The sequence below is a fragment of the Panthera leo genome, chromosome C1 (assembly GCF_018350215.1).
Source record: "Panthera leo isolate Ple1 chromosome C1, P.leo_Ple1_pat1.1, whole genome shotgun sequence".
Lineage (NCBI taxonomy): Eukaryota > Metazoa > Chordata > Mammalia > Carnivora > Felidae > Panthera > Panthera leo.
The window spans coordinates 12,531,197-12,548,448 of NC_056686.1; the positions used below are offsets into that span (position 1 = coordinate 12,531,197).

Sequence of the window (17,252 nt, forward strand, 5' to 3'; positions counted from 1 at the left end):
GTCCATCCATCGATCCAACCAACCATCTAACTATCCAACCAGCCAGCCAGCCATATACTCATCCACCCATCTATCCATCCACTTATCCGTGTAATCATCCATCCATCCACCCACTCATCCATACAGTTATCCATCCATCTGCTCATCTATCTACCCACTTTTCTATCCCTTGCTTCCATCCGTTTATTCATCTGTCCATCCATTCAGCAAGTATGTATTAAGTGCCTACTGTGCGTGACACAGAAGTAGAATGGTAAACAAGACAGAGAAGAACATTTTGAAGGAGCACATGTATGTTCACTATTTGTTGGTTGAAATTCACCCTAAAGATGGGGAAATAGAGCTGACTTGGTGTTTAGTCTACCTTAGCTCCTTAACTGATTTCGTATGGACTAACTTGTTGCTATGGCAACTGGGGAAGCATGACCTCCAGTGACAGCAGGACGTGTGGGGGCAGGAGGGGGGTGGAATGCTCCTCCCGATGCCTAACCTCAGTACAAGTTGAAGTTTGGGGCACGTCGCTGGGAGGGCGGGGGCCCAGCTCTGTCCCTGCTCTGGCGATTGTGCCTGACGGCCTCTCCGGGTCTCTGCCACAGGTCGGGGGCGGGCAGGAAGGTGCAGGGGGCCAGGTTGAGATCTTCTCCTTGAACCGGCCCTCGCCGCGCACGGTCAAGTCCTTCCCGCTGGCAGCCCCTGTGCTCTGCATGGAGTACATTCCCGAGCCGGAGGAGGGGGAGAGCGGAGACGAGAGCCACGTGGCCGCTGAGCCCTCAGCTGCGGTGCATCCGACCATCTGCCTCGGGCTCCAGGATGGCAGGTGAGGGGCCTGGGGAGGAGGTGCGTGTCATGGCCTCATTTCCTTTTTGGCCGTGAAGCTGGCATCGTTGCCCCATTTCATGGGGGAAACTGAGGCGCAACAGCCTGGGGTCAGTCCGCTGGAAGGCGGCATGTCTGGATTCCCACTTGGGTCTGTGGGGTCCTGAAAACACTTTTTTTTCTTTTGTAAATTTTTTAAAATGTTTATTTATTTTTGAAAAAGAGAGAGAGAGAGAGAGAGAGAGAGAGAGAGACAGGGTGTGAGTGGGGGAGGGGCAGAGAGAGAGGGAGACACAGAATCGGAAGCAGGCTCCGGGCTCTGAGCTGTCAGCACGGAGCCCCACGTGGGGCTCGAACCCGCGAACCGCACGATCACGACCTGAGCCGAAGTCGGTCGCTTAACCAACTGAGCCCCCCAGGTGCCCCCTGAAAACAGTCTTCTCGGCACCTTGATCATGCCGCCTCTCGAGATTCCCACCTAGTTCTCCCTGGCACCAGGGGTGGGGAGCGTGCTGTCCTCAAAAGAACCACCCACGGCCAAGTGCAGGCTCCCAAAGAGTGGGACAACGGCCTGTGGCCATGGCAGGGAGGCCTGGCTGAGCTGGGGAGCCCCCAGACCCCTCTCCGCGGGAGGGCCTGCGGGGCGGTGGGGGGAGGGGGCTCCGTGAGTCACTCAGGCCTCTCCCCACAGCATCCTGGTTTACGGCAGCGTGGACACGGGCACCCAGTGCCTAGCGACCTCCAGGAGCCCAGGCCTGCAGCCTGTGCTCTGCCTGCGGCATAGCCCCTTCCACCTGTTCGCTGGTTTGCAGGATGGGACCGTCGCCGCCTACCCTCGGACCAGTGGTGAGGATGGTGGTGCTGGGGGCAGTGGGGGGCGGCCCCGGGCACTGCCTGCGAGCCGTCGCGGGAGGCAGGCCAAGGAGGCAGCTCAGACACACATCGGGGAGTCTGGGGGTAGTTAGAGATTCCTGGTGCCCACGGGGGTCCCCGCGGGAACGGGACGCTCACTACCGTACAGGCAGCTCACCCCATTAGCAGGAGGCTCTGGGAAGAGCAGGGACTCTGGGTCACAAAGACTCCGGGGTCTGGGGTCACTTCACTGCCCTGTCGATGGCTGTGTCCGCTGGCGATCGGCTTCTCTTTGCACCTGGGTCTCCTCATCTGTGAAATGGGCATATGTCTGTACCCGCTGTGCACGGGTCCCGGTGGGTTAAACAACCCGGTGAAGGGGAAGCCCAGGGCCTGGCACGGGGAGTGCTTCAATGGAGTCAAGCATTTGAACGTCTATCACGTTATCAGGCCACGGATAGCACAGATGCTGTCTGGAGGGCAAGGCTAACAGGTCTGAGCCGCTGTGTACCAGGAACGGGAGAAGCGTTTGATTTGTGCGCATCACCTGAATTCTCGCGACAAGCCTCAAGAACTGCAGATGCCGGGAGTCCGGGAGGGGGTGTGGGTTGTGCACAGCCACACAGAAGGCCGTGGCCCCTGTGCCCTTGTGGCTCGTTCGGCTCCCGGTTCCAAGATATGTGCTGGGGGTGGGAGGGCAGCCACCCCCAGGGCGCCCAGAGAGGGCTGATGGGTCTGAAGCTCAGCAGTCATAGACCTCTCCCCCTCCTCCCCTCCCCTCCCTCCCTCTTCCTCTCTCTCTTCCCCTTCCTCTCCCTTCCCTCCCCTCTCTCCTCCCCTTTCCTCTCTCCTCCCCTCCCCTCCCTCCCTCTTCTCTCCCCTCCCCCTCCCCTCTCCTCCCCTGCCCTCTCTCCCCCTCCCTCTCTCCTCCTCCCTCCCCTCCTCCCTCCCCTCCCTCCTGAGAGAGCCCTCTAATTGCTGCGTCATCACTGCCTGTTGCAGGGATATAAACGGATATTTGCACTGAGCTATTTTTTTGCCACTTGGCACCGTGTTGGTATTTTTAATTAGCTTTTGATAAGGCATTTATAGTTTTTAATTAAAGGGGGAAGAGGGAGGGAAAAAAAATCCCTCTCACCGACAGACATTGCATGTGTGAGAGGGTAAACGTGGACTCTGATTTTTGGAGATCTAAACGGGGGGTTCCAAGCGGACCTGTACCCTGTGGCTCCTGCTGAATCCCGCGAGCCCTGCCCTGCCCTGCCCTGGCCGCCCGGGTCCCCACTAGGGGCTGCCCTTGGCCCCTTTGCCTCCTGGTTCCTGACTTACCAGTTTGGGCATGGAGGTGGGAGGAGGTGGGGGGAGGTGAGATCGCTGGGGCCACCTTAACGAGACACCACAAACTGTTCCACCTCCTGCTCTGGGGGCCAGAAGTCCAAGACCAGTGTGCTGGCAGGGTCGATTCCTTCCGAGGGCCGGGAGGGAAGGGTCTGTTCCAGGTCCCTGTCCCAGCTTCCGGTTGCTTCCTTGGCTTCTGGCCACAGGACCTGCCCTTCCATGGCTGCCTCCCCTGTGTCCTATTGGATTAGGGGCCCACCCTACTCCAGTGTGACCTCATCTTAGTTATATCCACGACACCCCTACTTCTAAATAAGGTCACATTCTGAAGTCCTGGGGTTTAGGACGTGGACTTACGAATTTGCGGGGGACATAACACCCATAACGGGGGCCTGGGGTCTAACCGTTGGCTTTCAGCCCAGGGTTAGAGCCTGGTGCTTTGTCAGAACCAGAAAGGCCACTGGGGACCACTGGACTCCACGCCCTCATTTTCCAGGTGGGAAGGGGCTTCCCAAAGTGCCGTGGGTGAGCCCGAGCCCAAGTCCTCTTGCGAGGGCCAGGGCCCTCTCCAGACGTAAGGGGGTTTGGGCTTCCCCGAGCGGAGCTGGAGGCCATCGGGCCGGGAGGAGGGGCTGAGATCCGCTAGCCGCTCTCCCAGCTTTGCTGCCTTGCAGACGCTTGTCACCAGGTATTTACTGAGCACCTGCTATGTGCCATAGATATGGTGGCCAGCAAAACAGGTGTGACCCTGCCCTGAAGAATGTATATAGCCTGTAGCGGGAGACAGAATCAGTCAAGTGGACAGGTAGGGAGCTTATGGTTATACATCACGCTGAGGGGCGTTGGGGGGAAACAGGGTGGCACGTGAGGGCCTGACCCCCGGGCATGGGGTGGGCTGGTGGGCAAAGGCCTCTCCGAGGCACGGGATGCTGAAGCTGGGCAGTAACCAGGGGGGCAGTGGCAGGGGGCAGGGTCTGGGAGCAGACGGCTGATAGGGTGGGCCTTGGGTTTGTCTCAGTCGATGGGAAATAGAATGTTGGAAGAGGCTGAGCACTCTGCCCTGTGGCCGGCGGACGGGAGAGGAGGCAGGGAGGCTGGCTGGGAGGCCGTCACACCCGGCTGGCCAAGTGGGCCTGGGCTCACTCTTTCTCTCTGGAGCCCACCCTCTGGGGCTTCGGTTTGGCTTTGGCCAGGGAGGCCTCTGGGAGAGGCCTTGTCTCGCCCGGCCTCCCCCTTCCCCCATTCTTTCTGTGCTATCCTCCAGAGGTGGTCCAGGCAGGAAGGCGGGGGGCGGGGGGGGGGCTCTCAGGACCTGCCTCACGGTGTAGGGTGGGGGAGGGTCCCCCCCATGACCTTTCACTTCGGCTGCATGTGGCAGGGTCTGGAATCATCATCCTGGCCCATGACCTAGCTGTGGGGCCCCCTCCAGACTCACTCGGGCCTCAGATACCTATACCCCGTCCCAGCCCCAGAGCTCCTGGGCCAATCTCTGCAGCCCTGTGCTGGTGGAGCCCCCTCTGGTGCTCCTGGTGGCCTGGAGAGTCTGGGAATTGTGAATAATCCACTTGACACCTAGGTTCATGCTCGGCTCACCCACGGGCCTTTGGGAAGTCCCTTCCCACCTAGAAAAAATGAGGGTTTGGAGCCTTTCTTTTTTCTTTTTTTAATTGTTTTAATTTGGTTTATTTTTGAGAGAGAGAGAGAGAGAGTGCAAGCAGGGGAGGGGCAGAGAGAGAGGGAGACACGGAATCCGAAGAGGCTCCAGGCTCCGAGCTGCCAGCATGGAGCCCGATGTGGGGCTTGAACTCACCAACTATGAGATCACGACCTGAGCCGACGCTGGACGCTTAACCGACTGAGCCACCCGGGCGCCCCGGGTGTGGAGCCCTTCTGGTTCAGCTCTGGGCTGAAAGCCAATAGTTAGACCCACATCTTCTAGCATAGGTTGAGTTATATCCTCCCCACATTCAGAGGCTCATGTCCTAGTCCCTGGAACCTGAGACCGTGACCTTGCTGGGAAGTAGGGTTGGTGCAGATGTGATTAGTTAGGATGAGATCACAGTAGAGTAGACTGGGCTCCTGATCCAGTGCAAGGGTGTCTTTATAAAAAGGGGAAATTTGGACACAGACCCTTCGTGGGCTCGGAACCGGTGCTGGATGGAATATTCGTGTTTGTAGTTAGGCTTACCGTCCCGCCTGGGTTTGGCTGAGACCAAGACCTGGTAAAACGGGCATTTCCGGCCCGTGATCTGGCTCATTGCAGAAGGGAAGGCCCAGAAATATTAAGGAAGACGTGCAGAGCCAACGGGGGACTGGCCCAAGTCCTGGGACCTGCGGAAGCAGCGGCTGAGACGTGACAGGGTTCCAAGGCCGCCAGGCCACACGGAGTTCCGTAACGGTAGAGCGGGAGGGGCCTTGGAGTCCAAGGCCAAGAGCAGCGTGGTCACGGCAGTCATTCTGCTGCTCCCCGGGAGCCTCTGCATACCTGCGTGCATTCATTCACTCACTCATTCATTCGTTCATTCATTCGTTCACTCACACATTCATTCATCCGTTCATTCATTCGTTCTTCCATTCACTCAACAAGTACGTATTCAGTGCCCATGAGGTGCGAGGCCCTGAGCAGGGCACTGGGACCCAGAGATGACTCAGGTGGCCGCTGTCCCTGCCCAGTCCTGTGTTTGAGCGGAGCTACCTCCAGGTACCCTCTGTCACCCCATCTCTGACCAGGCAGAGGAGGGGTATGGGTATGGAGCTGTCCCTGGTTAGGTGCTGGGGACGAGGGCCAGGGCCACCCCCTTGAGGAGGCAGATGATGGAATGTGTAAGGGGATGGACTGAGGAGTCAGGCTGCCTGGGATGGAGTCCCAGCTGTGAGAGATTGGGCCTATTGTCTCCCTTCTCTGAGCCGCGGTTTCCCCACCTGTAAAATGGGTGTGAAGGCCCCATGTGATGAGTCAGGTGCCCAGATGGAGCCCGGGAAGTATTGGGACGGGCACCTGTTAGTTCCTGTCACCATCGTCGTCACTGTCGTTATTGCTGGGCTCAGGCTGCCCTTTGGGCCTTTCTCGGCCCCGAGGATGTTCCCTCTGACCTGTGACTCCGGCTGGGTGAGCGTCCCTGAGGGAGACCAGCGGGGGTGGAGGGGCTCCTGCCTCCTGAAGGTGCCTTTGCTGAGACATCTCCCTTCATCTGGCGTGAGAGCCGGTCCTGGGCCCAGACGGATAGGCTGTCACTCGGGGCTGGCGTGTGCATGTGAGTGTGCACGCGTGTGCCAGGACGTGTGCGGGCTTACCCAGAGCCGCTGCAGGGCACGGAGGGGGCCGGGGTCAGCCCTGCCCCGAGCTCACAGTGACTGCATTTAAAATCCTAAGGTTGTGGCTCGGGAGGGCTGGGAGGAGCCCTTGAGCTCTGGCCTCTTGTGGTACACTTGGGGAAACTGAGGCTCAGCTCGTTAGAGCCTGTTGGAGCCTGTCCGGTGCCCTTTCTGATAGACAAACATCTTACTAAATTTTGCCACAGTTTCTCATTTTGTCCTGGAGTCAGGCCTTGGGGGGTTTCTGGAGGAGGGGTCAGAGTGATGTGGTCCTCAGGGCTCAGACCCCACCCCCCACCCCAGGCAGCCATGACTGTGCTCTGTGCTAGAAAAGTACAGGGTAGACAGTTCACCAGTGTGCCCACGGGGCAGAGCCCCCACTCCCTTGTTTTCACGTGTGGTCCCAGCATCCCCAGCTGCTCTCCACCTGCTCACCAACCCCCCCCCCCCCCCCCCCCCCCCCCCCCCCCCCCCCCGCAAGAGGTCACAGCCCCACCCTAGCCATAGTAGTTCTGCCACACACACGCACTACTCACCTTTGGCCACTGGGGGGCGCCAGAAGCCTTGCAGTTTGTGGTTCCGGTGTCTGGGCAGGGGGTCAGCATCCCTTGTGGAGGCCCGGCCACCGTGTGGTCACTCACCATCCTAGACCCCAGTCCTGATCCCAGAGCCCGTCGGAAACTCTGGGAAGCCTCTGGGAGGCCCTGCTTGGCCCGTCACCCTTCAGGTGACTCTGCACAACCTCTCAGCTGCCCGGGTCTCTGCTGTCACGTCAGTCAGGGGGAGTCCACACCTGCTTCTGCACACTGCTGTTTTGTAGCAAATGACACCCGACAAGCGCTAACGGGCAACTGCAGGCTTTCTGGCCGCGTCGCTGGGGCCAGTTATTTAAATTCTCTGTGTCTGTTTTCTCGGCGTAAAACCGGGATAAGAATAGCGCCTTCCACACCGGCTTGCCAGGAGTTCAGGAAACGACTCACGAGCAGAGCGCCTGGCAGTGCCGACCTGGCAGGTCAAAGCTGTCAGGGTTCCTGACTGGGTGCCACCCCCGTGCCGCGTGTTCTGCGTGTCTCCTCTGATTCTGCGACGTGCAGGCACGCCTGTCACACGCATGTTACAGATGAGGCTCCGAGAGGTGAAGTCCCCTGTCCGAGGTCTTGCAGAAGGTTGGGGGCTGCGGTTAGGGTTCCGGCCCAGCCTACTCCCCGTGTGTTCATGTTCATGGGCTGGAAAGACCCTATCCCCCACCTCCTAGGTGACCCGGGAGCCTGCCAGCTGTCAGTGGGACAGAAGGGCGAGAGGAGACCCCGTTTTACGGGTGGGGGAGGGGTAGAGGAAGAGGGAAAGCTGGGGGTCGGGGGTGGGAGGGCATCTGGTCTGTCCTCTGAGGGCTCCTCCCGATGCACCCAAGCGGCGACTTCCACCGGGTGCCCCGGTGGCCCCCCCCAGCCCTGCAGACAGCTGTGCCCCGTCATGCCCCGCCCCGGCCCCCAGCAGCTGGCTCGGAGGGAAGGGCTATGACAGGGGCCCGGTGGGGGGGCTGTGAGGGCGGCCGGGCACTGGCACGCCAGCAGCGGCCTCTGCCCTCTTCCCAGGCCCCAGCCACCGCCGCCTGTCTCCATTGTGTGCCCCAGATTCCCTCTCAACGCCCCCCACTTCTCACCCGGTATGCTGGCAAGACAGGGTGGCCCCGGGGGTTCTGTGTGGCCTTGAGTGTGACCTCAGAGAAACGCCTGTCTCACACGCCCGGGGATATTCCGGGCATGTTCTCGGGTCGGCCGAGCACCCCTGGGGTGGGCAGGGGAGAATCGTGTCCAGAGCCGGGTCAGGAGGCCATCAGAGCTCTTGGTACAGGTGACAAGAGTGTCCTGGAGTCTCTGAGATGGCAAGAGTCGGCCAGAAACGTGTAGAAAAAGTCCTCGGAGACCACGTTGGTGGTTGCCCCATTTTACAGATAGGGAAACTGAGGCCCTGAGAGGGGGGAGAGATGTGCTCCGAGTCCTGATTGACTTTCCAGCAGAACCAGGTCAAGGCACTTCCCACCATGCTGTGCGGCCTTCTTGGCAGGACTGTGCGGATGCTGCCGATCCTGGGAAACCTCCTGGGATTTCCCCCGTGCCGAATTTTCCCCTTTGTCTCGAAGTCCTCAAGGCCCGCTGTGCGTGCCCGGTCACTTGTGCTTGTCACCTTGTATGGGGACTGCTGATTAACCAGCCCCTTGGCTTCTCCAGCCAGCAGGGGGGTTCTTTGAGGGCAGGGTCTGCGCTCTTCCCAGGGCGCAGCACAGGGCCTGGCACGGAGTTGGCGCTCACTAAGTGTGCGTGGGATGAACAGAAGAGAGAGGGAAAGGGAGAGAGGGAGGGAATGAAAGCGGGAAAGATAAAGGAGGGGAGCAGGAGGGCGAATTGGGGGGTTCAGCCCCCAGAGGGGGTGGGGCACAACGGAGGCAGGTACGAACAGCCCTGACCCTCTGGAGGAGGGAGAAGGGCCACAGAGAGGGTCGAGCAGGTGCTGGTGGGGCCCTCCTGGGCCCTCTGCGGAGGGTTCCCATCCGTTCCCAAGGGTTGAGGAGTGCCCCTCCCCCCTCCTGACCTGCTTTTTTCCTCTCCCTGCAGGTGGTGTCCCTTGGGACCTGGAGAGCCCTCCCGTGTGCCTGACTGTGGGGCCAGGACCTGTCCGCACCCTGCTGAGCCTGGAGGATGCCGTGTGGGCCAGCTGTGGGCCTCGGGTCACTGTGTTAGATGCCACTAGCTTGCAGACTCAGGTACTGGCCCTACCTGTGGCTCGAGGCCACCGTCTTGCTGGGCAGAGCCCTGCAGACCCTTCTCATGGTTCCAGCTGTGTCTCAGGGATCAGTGAGGGTTTGCTGAGAAGCAGAGGGGCCCCCAAATCACTGCCGGGCCCTGCCCTCTGCCCCGGCATCATCCCTGGGCTGCCTGGAGGGGAAGGGTCACGACCACCGGGCCGTGCTCTCCTGCTGCCTGTGGGGCTGGAACTGGGGTCCTTGCCTTGCACTGTACCTGGGGCCTGGCTGTGCTGAGGGGAGGCCAGTGTGGATGCAGCTGTCCTGGGGGCTGGGCTCTTTAAATAGTGTGGACCTGGAGGCTGCTGGGTGCTCCCTGCTCCGTTGCGGGCGGAGCACGGCCTGCGCCTTGGCCCCTGGGATGAGGGCCTCCACGCGGGGCCTCTGTCTGGACTCAGGCTGGGCCCGTGCCTGTCGCCTCCCAACAGCATTGCTCACCCCGTCTCTCCACACCCCGGGGCGTGAGACTTGGGTGTGGCTCCCCAGTGGTATTTCGGTGACGTTTGCCATCATGTGATTTGTCTGGATTATCAGCGTGGAATGAGGCCTTGATGACCGGGCCCAGAAGAGAGGTCTGGGTTCAGGCTCAGGGTCGGAACAGACCGATGCCCCGGGCGAGCTTCTGTGAGGGGGGGGCCATTACCGTTTGCTCGCCTGGTCAGTCATCTCTGCAGACCGGCTGTAAATTGGCTACTCGACAGGCAGGCGAGAGCACTACGGGAGTCTTGCCGTCGTAAGATCGCAGGCGATGGGAGCCGGGTCAGGGGGGAGACTGAGGCCCAGGGAGCTGTGGGCGAATAGAACCAGAGCGTTGAGGCTTTGAGTTCTAATTGTCCTTTAGAGGAGAAGGGGGTTGGGGGCTGAAGGTGACTCCTGGGCTCCGCTCTGGGGACAGAGCCTGAGGACCTGTGACCTCACTGGTGCAGCTGGGCCTGGCCAGGGGCAGGGTGGACGCAGGGGGAGGGACACTCCAGGGAGGGGCCAGGGAGGCGTGAGCAGGAAGGAGTCTGCTACCTCCCGCTCTGGATTTCTTGTTGTTCTTTTTCCTTTTCCTGGGGGGAAAGCCAGAGCGGGGAGGGGAGCCCTGAGCCGTTGTAGCCACAGGCCCCCTTCCCAGCGCCTGATTTGCTCTGGGGGCCTCTCACCTCCTCCCCCTTCTGAGAGGAAGGAGAGCAGGGAGACTTGGCTCCCCAGGGCCTTCGGGGTCCCCTAAACTCCTGGGTCTCAAGCCCCCAGGCAGGAGGAAGGATGAGGCCCGTCTTGGAGCCTTTGGCTCACCTCCTGCAGCCCCTCCCCCAGTGTCCCTGCACTGTCCTCACAGCAGGCCCAGGTGCCGCCTCTGCTCTCCCCTGCTCGAACCCTGTGCAGGTTCTGACTCTCGGAGGAGAGTGGTGAGGGGCCCTCGGCCGGTAGCTGAGCACTGGGGCCTGGTTGAGGGCAGGTGGGGAAGGGAGGAGGGGTCCCAGTCTTGCACATGGTGGCCTCCAGACTGATGGGGGAGACACAGCCCCTCCCTTGAGGGCCTCCAGTCTGATGGGGGAAGGCCCAGCCCTGCCCTTGAGGGCCTCCAGTCCGATGGGGGAGACACAACCTTGTTCTCTACGTGGGAAAAGTGAGCCCAGAGATATGAAGAAGCCAAGAGCAGAGAGAGGATGAGATGAGCAGGTGTAGGCTCTTCGAGTCCCCTGTTGGCCAGAGGACCTGCTCCTCATGCCAACAGGGGAAATGGGGCAGGGGTGGGGGAGAGGAGGCAGCTGAGGACATTGGGAGGCAGGATGTGAACGAAGAGGTGTTTCAGAAGAAGAATTGTCTGAGGAAGGGTCCCGAGGACCCAGAAAGCACAGGCCTGGGGGGGTCAGTGGCTGTTGGTTGCTGGGGAGAAGGTGTGGGCAGTGGGGCCTGAGCGGCACAGCAGAACGTATCTCTTCCCCTCCCCTCTCCACCCCCCTCCCCTGGGCCCTGAGACTTCCTGGAGAGGGAATGGGGGCCATCACTAAAGGCAGTGGCCCCATCTCTGTCCTGGCCATCCCCCCCCCCCCGCCCCGCACGCCGAGTTCTCTGGGCGTCCCGAGCCCTTGGAGGTGTGGAGCTGGCCGGCCAGCTGGGTGGCCCTGCTCTGTCCGGCCAAGCTGTGCACCCTTGGACCAGGCACCGAGCCTTCCTGGGCCTCAGTCGCTTCATCCGTGAAGTGAGATGTTAATAGTACTTCTAGAGGGTCGAGTGAGAACATTTATGGAAAACGGTTATTTCACCCCGGGGCCTGGCACACGGCAGGTGTTCAGTGAGCACGAGTCATCCCTGTAATCAGGCCCCTAACCTAAATCCTCGTTGCGGCATATGTGGCTTATTTGGAGAATCCAGCTCCCTTTGGGTCGGTGTTGCACGTGTCCGCACCCCGGGCGCGCCGTCGTCTTGGGTCACTGGCAGGGGCCTCGCCTCCTGCCGATGGCGGTCCTGGGAGGGTGGGACAGTTGGACGGAGGGCAGGACATGGGCGAGGCCGGGCCCCAGCCATCTCTCACCCGATCTCGCCGCCCGCCAGCCGCAGCACAGTCCTACCCAGGCCCAGGAGCCCCGCTCTGGCCCGACCAGCCCTGGGGCCACGCGGCCACTGTGCTGCAGCTCAAGGCCGTGATGATTCAAGATTAGTTGTGGATCAGCTGCTCTCAAGAAGGGGATCAATATGGCCTTTCACCTGCTTTGCACGCCACGGGGGGGTGTCAGGGGGGCGTCGGGTGCAGGAGGCTGGACGGAAGAAGGGGTGGCGGGTCAGAGGGAGCACGCGCCCCCTCTGCGGCCAGGGAGACCGGAAAGCTCGCGCGCTGTGCCATGCGGTCCCCACAACCCTCCAGTGATGAGGTGATCGCCGTGCATTTTTAATAAAGCTGCACTCCGCTGCCGCTTGGAATAGAGGAAGCCTGCCCACCTCAGCGCCGGGGCTCTGGAAGCAAGCTCCGTCCGGCCGCGGCTAGTGATGCTCTCGTTGGTGCCCAGCACACGGTCAGCCAGGCCTGGGGGAGCAGCCTGGAGACCCGGCTGCCGTCCGGGCTGCCGTGCTCTCGCACAGCCGCCTAGGGCCCGGCGCGCACCTCTGCCCCAGGCCTGAGAAAACCCTCGATGGGGATTTGAGATACTTACAACTGCTCGGTGCTCCAAGCCAGAAGGCCCCGGAGTGCGTTGGTGGCTGCAGGTGTGGTGAGCGGGGCTCTGGGCCAGATGTGAAGACACAGTGAGTTAACGTCGGCCTCGCGTCGACTCTGAGAGGCTATGCCTGGTTTTCTCCCACCCCCAGGAAATAATAATAACCGAAACATCTTGAGTACTTGGTGTGGATCAGGTATGGGTTTTAAGTATTTTGCATGAATTAACTTGTTTAACCCTCCCACTTCACGGATGAGGAAACAGAGGCACAGAGAGGTTAAGTGACTTGCCCAAGGTCACACAGCTAGAAGGAGGCGGAGTTGGGTTCTGAGCACAGGCATCTGACTCCTGAGTCTGCTCTTGACCTCTGTGTTGGCCGCCTGGGTAGATGGAAGGCTGTCTCCTTTGGGCTGCATTTGTCCCCTGCAGTTTCTGTCCTGTTACACGTAGCTCCTGGGAACTGTCATTCGTTTATATACTTGCTTTCTCCGCCAACACGTCTCCCAGGCTAAGGATTGCTGCCTGTTCATTTTCATTTCCCCGGTGTCCAGCTTACATAGCAGTGATCTGAGTAAATAGTCATGGTGGACGGACAGGGGGGTGTCCTGATTTCCAGGCCCTCTGTGTGGGGTGCTGCAGGGATCGACGGACACGAGTAGCACCTGCTCTCAGCTCGCGGGGAGCTCAGAGTCCGGTGTGGGGAGCAGACCTGGGGTAGTCAGTGTCAACCCAGGGTGGGGAGACCGGGAGGGGGCAGGCCCAGGCCCAGCGGGAACCCAAGGGAGCCACGAGGGGTGCCAGATGCAGCCAGAGGAGGGACAGGAGCAGGCGAGGTTCCTGGAGGTCAGGACCCCTGAGCCGGGCCGCGCAGGCGCGTGTCTGTGATGAGGGCAGGAAGGGAGGAGGCGGGGATGATGCTGGAGCAGGGGAGGCACCGTGAGCCGGGCCGGAGTCAGCCCGATGGTGCGCAGACACAGTTCGGAGGGCTCCCCGGGACCAGGCCCCTGAGCTGCGCCCCCGCCCCCTGCAGCCTTCTCCATTTAGGCCCGCTTGCGCCCCCGTCAGCCGCCCCTGACCTCTCTGAGCCTGTCCCCCGCGGGGCCGGTGCCCACAGTCTGTCTCTCGGCTGGACGCTCGTCCACCAACTGCTTGTTCAGCTCCTTGATCCCAGCGGAACGGCGGCGAGGCCTGTTAAATAATCATGTAGCTCACCAGGGCCTGTGTCAACACCGCGTCCTCCTGTTCATTATCTAGATCGGCACCTTCAAAGTCTAATCCAGTCGTATGGACTTCATTTTAACCGATCGCTGGAGGGGAAGCCGGCTGTGGGATGATTGTTGCATCTTAATTAAAAAAAAAAACAACAACAAAAAAAAAAACCTTACTGGGGACAGGTTGCCCGGAGAGTGCTGGGACACGGGGCAGGTTGTGTCCGTGTTTGGGGACCGGGCCTGGCGCCTGTCCCGCAGGGCTGTTGAGAGGGTTAATGGGGGCAGCGTCGCTCTCATTAGACCCTGGCTCCCCCATTCCCACCCGCGGAGAAGCCTGTCTGGACCACCTCCCCTCCTCCACGTGCACTGGGTCATACCCCTGTGACCCGCTGCCGTGACACCAGGCCATTCTCCTTCGTAGCACTGGCCACGGCCGCGTGTTGATGTTTTGGGGACAGTTACCAGATTAACCAGACCGAGGCTGAGTGAGGGCAGGAGCACGCCTGGTTGGCTCCCATTGCAGAGACCAGGCTGATGCATAGCAGGTGCTCAGCGAAGGGCCGTGAAGGCCTTGGGCACGCCCCTTCAGGGAATGGGCTCGGAGTGTGGCAGGCCCACTCAGCGAGGAGGGCAGATTTGGGCAGGGGATGTGCAGAACAGGGGGTGTGATGTTAGCCTGCTTCAAAGCTCAGCACCGAGCCCATGAAAGGTGCTTCCCACAGTGCCTGCTGTTAGTAATCCCACCTCGCACTGGCTCCCGAACTTCCTGCGGCTGCCACGCCCCCCTGGCACCCAGGCGCTGGCCTCCGATACAGGCACTGATGCTTTTTGTCGCCAAGCATGCCCGAGAAGAAACTTCTCTGGATTCCTGGACACCGACAGCCCCCAGATGTCCCCCTGCCCACCCCCGCATACACCCACCTTCCCCACCCTTAATTTTCACGTTTAGTGCCCAAACTTAGTTTGCATGTATTAGCTGTTGTAAATCTATCATAACAGTGTGATGTGGTATGAATAATGCATCCCCGGGCTGTATTAGTTTTCTGTCTCCCGTCTTATTTATGACACGAAACGGGTGGGAATTTGCAAAAGCGAAGTCTAGGCGCGGGGTTTCCTGGGTAATGCTATGCAAATTGGCATGAGGGCGGAAAGATTCACCCAGTCCTCGGGGTGCTGGGGGCCCCCTGAGTGTGCGGGGCAGGGCTCATGTCGCTGCATTGAGTCCTCTCTGTTCCACGGTTTTGTCTTAGTTTTTTAAGTGCGCACATCATTATTATTGTCGGCCTGTTATTTATTTTTTAAATTAAAAATTGGCTGGTGAAACTTGAGACACTGATTTTCTAAAGACCAGAGACTTCCCAGGAGGCTCAGACAGTAACAAGGATAGCGAGCGTTTCCCAACAGTAGGAAGAATGGAGGTTAGACTTTTAGAAGAACTTCCTTTCAGGGAGCTTGTGAAGGGTAGGGAGTGGGGGTGGGTTTGGGGATCCTGGGCCCCCCCCCCTCCTGGGGGATGCGTCGAGGGGTCAGGCATAGCTCAGGGCTGACCCTGCTCCGGGCATCGGGGGGTTGCGAGGAGGGATCTCCAGGGATGTCCTACGGGCCTGGGGATGGTTGAGGGGCAGGGCTCCAGGCCCCCTGTCTCCTCACCGGGAAGAGCTCAGATCTTTCTTGTATCTCATAGTTGGTCTCCCCCGTCCTAGAAGATTTAGGTTGGTAAAGGACTTCATGGTTTAAAAACAAGTTGTTTGGCTGAACCCAAGAAGCTGTCGGCTCAGGGAGCAGGTTCTGTGAAGCCATGGAAGAGAGGAGGGAGGTGGTGAAGGGAAGACAGATAGAAGAGGTTATTACGGAGAGAACATTTGGGGGCTGCAAGTGAGGGAGGGGGCAGACAATGGCGGCAGGTGGCAGTCCTCTGTGTCTGAGCCCCTGCCCCCAGTGTCTCTGGCTGTCAGTCTGTCCTCCGGTCTATCTGGCTCTCCCATGTGCCCCCCTCATGCCCCCTCTGCGGTTACCCTCCGCTCTGAGCCCTGTAGGACAGACATCACTGGACCAGCTGCCCAGCCCCCCAGAACCTGGCAAAGACACACAGAGCCGCGGACAGACCCCTGAATGCCGGGCCCCAGGCTGGGCCTTGATGCAGTGGAGGCTGGGAGCCTAAGCCCAGAACCAGACTCCGGGTGTAATCACAGATTGAGTGAGATCACACAGGAAGGGGTTCAGGCCGGTGCCTCGCACATTCAAATGGTCATCTCAAGCCTGGCAGCCGGCGGGGGGAGGGTGTGCTGGGCTGGAAGCTCCAAGGAGGCAGTCCTGCTTCCGTGTCTGGGCGAGCTCGCATCGCGGTCCGTGTGGGCTGGGGAGCTGGGCTGACTGGCTTCAGCCCTGGGTTCCACCGCTGAGTGCCTCCACATCCCCACCTGTAAAATGGGGATAATTACAGAACGGAGCCCAGGACTGGCGGCTCAATGTACGTGAAACACCAAGTGTCACAGCTGTCGTACGGTGACAGGAAGGGCTCGGTCAGGACCTCTCAGGACACCCGGTGAGGTGACGTGCCTGGATTGGCATCGCTCAGGCTCAGTCAGGTGGGGCCCGCAGGGAAGCAAAGCAGAGAAGGCTGCAACCATAGCAGGCACCCGGAACTGTTTCTGAGGCCGGGCTGCTGGAGGATCTTTCCCGAACAAAGCTCCCATCACACACTTTCCCGCCTCTCCCAGCCCTCGGGCGCAGGGCTGGGCACTGACTGGCACTTCGGTCCCTGCGCTGGGCCACCCTGCTCTCGTGCACCCGCTCCTTTGGCGTGGGTGCGGTGGTGGGGGTGGGGCCGTGGGGTGGACGCTCATTGAAACTCCCTTGTCCCAGTGGCTGTTCCAAGGCCTTTGCCAGTCGCGACTCCTGGGATCTTTACAGCAGCCCTATGTGGCATTCGCCTTATCACCCCAAAGTCGGAGAGGTAGAGGCAGGAAGTCGGGGAGCTGCCCCTGACAGTCTGGCCCGGAGCCCATGACCTCACTGCCTCTTCTGAGCAGGAAGCCGCTGATGAAAGTGTCACACAGAAGGTGAGCCAGGCACACTGAGCTCAGCCCGGCTATTTCCAGGCAGGTCACGCCCCCTCCGAGCCTCAGTTCCCCTGTCTGCCCAGATGCTCAGTGGTCCTACCCCTTGGAGGGGATTGCGGGGACTCCGTGAGCTGAGCTGAGCTGCGGCGAGCGGGGCCCAGACGTGCTCGGGTGCTGTGGGTGTTGTAGGTGCGTGTCCTGTGTCTGCCCTGTCTTGCTGGGGCCCCCGCGGTGGCTGGGGCAGAGGCAGACCGCAGGCTCAGCCGGGGCACTGCTTGCACAGGGCAGGGCAGGGCTGGGGCACGTGCTAGGGCCAGACTCCCTCTGAAGGTGCTGGGTGGCCCCGGGTGGCCCACAGCCCGGCGTCCCCCCTCAGGTGGAGAGGAACTGCCTGCCGCCTCACGTAACCCAGGACAACAGAAGGAAATTAAATAGGAACTAACGAGGGGACTCTCAGTGGCCCACGCTCGGAGGTGCTTTTCATATTCTACTCCCTCCAGAGTAGCCGCTGCACCAATGGATTTTAGTTTAGTTTTTAGAGGCACGGGCAAAAATGGTTTGCAGACTAAGCAGTTGACCGTCTTTCTGGAAAAAATGCACCAGGGATGCCAAGTCTTTCACAGTTGATTCCAAAACGGGGTTGTTGAAAGTTCGGGACAGGCTGGCAGTCTTGGAGCTGTGCGGGGACCTCCACCCGTCCGTCCTTCCCTTTTCG

General features: G+C 60.5%; 1 protein-coding gene across 11 annotated transcripts in view; it reads left to right on the top strand.

The window, feature by feature from the left end:
* ARHGEF10L (Rho guanine nucleotide exchange factor 10 like) overlaps window positions 1-17,252 on the top strand; it is a 141,475-nt gene that overhangs the window by 102,473 nt on the left and 21,750 nt on the right. For all 11 annotated transcript variants that reach the window (XM_042954239.1, XM_042954240.1, XM_042954243.1 and 8 more), the window contains 3 exons: window positions 597-817; window positions 1,508-1,662; window positions 8,937-9,085. In XM_042954239.1, coding sequence (XP_042810173.1) covers window positions 597-817; window positions 1,508-1,662; window positions 8,937-9,085 — 525 coding nt within the window. The remainder of the gene's footprint in view (window positions 1-596; window positions 818-1,507; window positions 1,663-8,936; window positions 9,086-17,252) is intronic.